This window comes from Guillardia theta (genome assembly GCF_000315625.1).
Source record: "Guillardia theta CCMP2712 unplaced genomic scaffold GUITHscaffold_87, whole genome shotgun sequence".
Taxonomy (NCBI): Eukaryota; class Cryptophyceae; order Pyrenomonadales; family Geminigeraceae; genus Guillardia; species Guillardia theta.
The window spans coordinates 153,511-158,291 of NW_005434587.1; the positions used below are offsets into that span (position 1 = coordinate 153,511).

Genomic DNA, 4,781 nt, shown 5'->3' on the forward strand with positions numbered 1-4,781 from the left:
GGAGGAGGAGGAGGAGGAGGGCAAATACCTGTCTCCTGGGGGAGTCATAGAGGCGGCCCCAAAGACTACGATCCTGAAGTAGATCGAATCAGGTGAAAGCAGGAGGAGAGAGGAGGAGGAGGAGAGGGGATAGAGTGAGCAGAGAGGAGATTGGAGGAGGCAGCAAGCAGAACAGGTTGGGAAAATCTCGACCTGCCGCCACGGCAGAGGCGATCATAACAAGGCTGAAAGTAAGGACCTTGTACCGAGTCCATTACGATAGCTATTCCCTCCTATCACTTGATCATTCACTGTGAAGTCACTATGGGAGATGAGAATAACCTCGCATTTGTTCATCTTCATGCTTTCATCAAGCTACAGCAAACGTGTCACCCGATTCCCTACCAATATTTCCTACCTGATCACCAAAATCCTTCCCAGTCTTCGCTCTCACGATGATTTTGCTGCTTGGCAAATTGAACCTCTCCTGTGTCACATAAATGCCAAGTATCCTCCTCCTCCCTCTCATCCTCGCCTGCAGTAAAGACGCTTTGCTAGCTGTTCCTATGGTGGCTATCGGATGTGCCTTGTGTGCCAAGACAATCTCGAGCGCAGCAAGTCCAACGCCGCCGGCAGCTGACAAGAACCAGTCACCGTAAGAGAGGAACCAGCCAGCTTTTGCTACACCGGAGTGTACGAGGACGTGCTGATCTTTCTTCAACCCCCCGAGATGCACCAGCCCATACCATGCTGTCAGTGACGTGCATAGGAATCCTGCACCCTCCTCGTAGCTCCAGTCGCTGGGGATCGGCCGAACGAAGCAGGAGCGCGTGAGCAAGTGGGTGGTGTACCCTCCGAACCTCGTGACTCCCATCACTCGCTCTCCTGCCTTTGGCCTCCAGCCATCCCGCTCCTTCACATCTGCTCCAACCTCAACTATGATGCCGCTGAACTCAAGTCCTGCACACAAGAGCCACGTCAGCTGGCAGGAAGCAGCTGGAGCTGGGCTGACCAGGGACAAAGGAGCCAGTCGGTGTTGCCGAGTAGAGGCCCTGGCAGGCAAAGATGTCTGCAAAGTTCAAACCGATTGCCTTGACCTGCACAGACGACTGAGTCACTCTAGACTTGACATCTGAACTTCTGACCTCGATCTTGAGGAGATCTTCTGTTGCTTGCAACTCAGACTCGTCGAATCCCTCCAGCCGCAGCTGATCAAGAGAACCCGCCTTGGGCATGATCCATCGCTGTCCCTTGACCATACCTGTATGGCACCTGCGGAGCGGGTGGTTCATTCTGGGTTACTTGGCTTGTTTTGAGCAGAACAATCGATGAAGAGGAGGTGAATGGGAGAGGAGGGAGAGGGGTAACGTGGGGTCGAGAAGGTTGAAAGGACGAGGAGACGGTAGAGAACGGAGAGGCGGAGAGGGCAGGAGGGAGAGGAGGAGGAGGAGGAGGAGGAGGAGGAGGGAATGCTGGAGGGAGAGGGAGGAGGAAGAGGAAGAGAAAATTGCTGGAGGGAGAGGGAGGAGGGAGAGGAGGGAGAGGAGGGAAAGGTCGAGACGAGGAAATGCTGAAGGGAGAGGGAGGAGGGAGAGGAGGGAGAAGGGAGAGGAGAGGAAGAGAAGAGGAAATGCTAGAGGGAGAGGGAGGAGGGAGAGGAGAGGAAGAGAAGAGGAAATGCTAGAGGGAGAGGGAGAAGGGAGAGGAGAGGAAGAGAAGAGGGAATGCTAGAGGAAGGGAGAGGAAGGAGAGGACCAGGGAATGCTGGAGGGGGAGGGAGGGGGAGAGGACGGAGAAGTGGGGGAGGTGCAGCTCAAGCAAGTGCCACAAACACGATGGTCAGAGAGGTGATGTGGGGGCCCTCTAAGAGCTGGATAACGACATTTGTCGGGGACCCTGGGAAATCGGGAGGGAGGAGGGAGTGAAGGAGGGGAAGGAGAGAGATATGAAGGAGGTATGAAGGAAAGAAGGATCGGATTCGTTGGGAAGTCAAGAAGTTAGAGGAGAAAGGGAGGATATGATGATGAAAGAAAGGAAAGTTCTCTTTCCGCTGGAACAGAAGAGACGAGGAAATGAGAGGAAACTAGAGTTGGAAAATCGAGCCTGAGGTTCTTATTTATCGCAGAAAGTTATGATTTCAAACATGGACGAGCAGTTTCAAGCTGACAAGGAAAATGTGTCTTGGTGAGTTTTTTCTGCCGCGGAGTTTGCAGCACTCAAAAGGCATCAACAGGAACAAAATGCATGCCTTAAGATCTCTCGAAGGTCATGAGACATCAAAGCCGAAGCTCTTTGATGTTTCTTACCCCAACCTTGACGTACCAGCTTCTCTTCCTTTGTCAGTTGGACCAGAATTCCTTGCAGGTTATGCATGCGGTATGAGCAGAGCGCACAAAGAAGCTCTCTCACACATCGACGAGCTCGGGTCTTTGAGATGCTGTGTGACCAAGAACGAAGAGATGATATCAAAGCACACAAACAAGATCAGCTCGTTAGAAAAGAATCTTGCATTTGCTTCTGGAAACTATTTTCAATCCATGCACCTTATGAGAGATCGAGTGACACGGCTCGAAGATCGTAACGTTGAGACTGCCAAGAATTTGCAGCTTGCTCTTTTCAGAGTGATGCAACTTGAACGAAGATCTTCAAGGCATCGATTCAACTTGGGAAAGATTCTATCAATGCTAAAGAAGTTACAATCTCTCAAACGTGGCCTTGGCCTTGTTCTCTTTCTCGCTGCAATCCTTGCATTGATACGGGTGGCTTCAATTGTCAATTTGGGTTCGGCACTGACTTGTGTACAGTGGAGAAAGAGCATCCTGTCCAACGAGGTTCTGTTTGCGATGCTTTCAAAGGCAGGGAAGGTCTTCTTGGCTTTGATGCTGACCAGGACTCAAAGTATGCTCATTGATTGTGATTGTGGTGCCAGTTGCCAGTATTGCTGATGATGTATTTGAAGGTTCTATGGAAGTGACCTTTGACAAAGTGCGAAAGATGATCTTACAGTAGAGGTTATTCCTGTCAATCCTGCTCTTCCTCGCCTTCCTTCTCCGACTCATGTTGTGTATTCTCTTTCCGCTTGCTCCATGCTGCCTCCAAGATCTGCCAGCACCGCTCTCAAAACCTAGTCGTTCGCTGTAAGATGCAACAAAATAACCTGCCGTGCTTCGTCGTGGTTCTTTGCCTACATAATAAATCAGATCTTCTGTTTGGCATGCTCATAGTCTACCAAAGCTAACGATGCTATCCACCTTCTCAGCTTCCTCCTTGCGGGACCCTACAGGAGACAATTAAAGGAAGGGGTGGAAGGAAAGCTTCCCGTACACTCTCGATGCTGTAATGGACGTGCGGCAGATCTTCGGGCCATAACAGTCCCTTCCGCACTCTGTCTGTCAGGAAGGAACGTGCAATATGCACCTGCCGCCATCATAATCATGCCCGAGGTACAATCCTCAAGGTAAGAGTCCTTACGTCTCGAGCCTGCGATACAGTCCTGGTGACTTTCTTTGCGGCAAGGCTCTCATTGTGTCCTTTCGCCTTGACCCCTAGACAATTGTAACCCTGCAATCCTGCATCGCAAGTGAACACGCTCACTGTCGTTGATGCGATCATCTTTGGTCAAGACAAGAAGGGCGGGGATCCCAGCCTCTCTCATCGTCTGCAAGTTGTCAGAAGAAGACAAGGCGAGCCAACAAGCAAGCAAGCGGTGCTTTCACCTGCACGAAGAAATAATCATCTCGAGTTACTGGCCACCGGATGTCTGCCAAGAACAAAGCTGCAACTACTGGTGACTTTGCAAGTTCGTTAGGTGGTGGCTGAACTTTAAGTGAAGCAGAACCCTATGCATGTACGACTCGCACAGAGGGCCCCAAACTGTCTCCCAACGTTTGGCTAGAACTCCCTGCATGCTTGTGACACATGTTAAATGAAGCTGCAGCCGGCTCACATATTTGTGCTCGAAGCCATATCCCTACACTCACACGTCAACATTCCATTGCATCTTGAAGTAGATGCAAAATGAATACCGGGAAATCAGCTAGAATCACAGAGGAGTTCACCATGTACAAGTTTATCTCATCGGTCTTTCCTGCCCTTCATTACATGTCAATCTCTGAGATGGAGAAGAAAAAGTCACCTTGACGACGTTCTCGCTATTCCAGGTTTTGCCAGCAGGTGGTTGATCAGACTTGATTTCCCTGAGTTGGTACGGCCTCCAAAAAAGATAAGAAACCATCGCCCTCGCTCATGTTTCTTGAGTCACCTGCAATGCAGATCTCGGGCAAGGGAGGATGAGACCTCGGGGCATCGACTTGGTCTGGGGTACATATTGTTCCCACTTTTTGTACTCTAACGATATGCAACCATCACTGTCATACTGAAGGGGCGGGGGCGAGGCGCACCTGTTAGCCTTTCTGATGACGTATGCCTTCTCCGATTGATCATCTCCATCTGCCTTATCGCTCATGGACCTCCAGCTCTGAGCGAACTTGAACCTAGAGCGGTAGAGCCTCGTACCCAGAGCTCTGTTGAAAGATGCAACTAGATTCATCCTGTGGCAGATGCATCAGACTTGCGTTACTTCCGTCTTCCCTTCTCCTTCCCTTCGTGTTCACCTCTCCCCCTCCTCCTCCCCCTTCCCCTCCTCCTCCCCCTGCTCCTCTCCCCTGCTCCTCCCCCCTCCTCGTTCCTCTCCCCCTCCCCCTCCCCCTTCCCTCCTTCACCCCCTCCTTCACCTCCCCTTTCCCCCTCCTCCTCCTCCTTCCTAAACCCCCTCCTCCTTCCCCTCCTCCTTGTCACCAAAC

The 4,781-nt window shown here is 51.4% G+C and overlaps 3 protein-coding genes across 3 annotated transcripts in view; 1 reads left to right on the forward strand and 2 right to left on the reverse strand.

The window, feature by feature from the left end:
- Positions 1 to 1,214, reverse strand: part of GUITHDRAFT_77483 (hypothetical protein) — a gene marked incomplete at both ends in the record, with an annotated part of 2,465 nt that extends 1,251 nt beyond the window's left edge. The window contains 5 exons of the mRNA XM_005825061.1: positions 29 to 73; positions 193 to 272; positions 434 to 615; positions 667 to 939; positions 992 to 1,214. Of these exons, the coding sequence (XP_005825118.1) occupies positions 29 to 73; positions 193 to 272; positions 434 to 615; positions 667 to 939; positions 992 to 1,214 (803 nt within the window). The remainder of the gene's footprint in view (positions 1 to 28; positions 74 to 192; positions 273 to 433; positions 616 to 666; positions 940 to 991) is intronic.
- A 1,005-nt stretch (positions 1,215 to 2,219) lies between these two features.
- Positions 2,220 to 2,988, forward strand: GUITHDRAFT_115692 (hypothetical protein; the record flags this gene model as incomplete). Its single annotated transcript, XM_005825062.1, has 2 exons — positions 2,220 to 2,877; positions 2,939 to 2,988. The coding sequence occupies 2 exons, from the start codon at positions 2,220 to 2,222 to the stop codon at positions 2,986 to 2,988; spliced, it is 708 nt and encodes a 235-aa protein (XP_005825119.1).
- Positions 2,989 to 3,034: 46 nt separating this feature from the next.
- On the reverse strand, positions 3,035 to 4,531 carry GUITHDRAFT_165280 (hypothetical protein; the record flags this gene model as incomplete). The annotated part of the gene is made up of 13 exons (XM_005825063.1): positions 3,035 to 3,103; positions 3,137 to 3,163; positions 3,209 to 3,256; positions 3,304 to 3,396; positions 3,451 to 3,524; positions 3,574 to 3,637; positions 3,696 to 3,770; positions 3,818 to 3,880; positions 3,926 to 3,949; positions 4,005 to 4,071; positions 4,115 to 4,190; positions 4,241 to 4,326; positions 4,380 to 4,531. The coding sequence occupies 13 exons, from the start codon at positions 4,526 to 4,528 to the stop codon at positions 3,035 to 3,037; spliced, it is 915 nt and encodes a 304-aa protein (XP_005825120.1).
- Between the last annotated feature and the right edge of the window lie 250 nt (positions 4,532 to 4,781).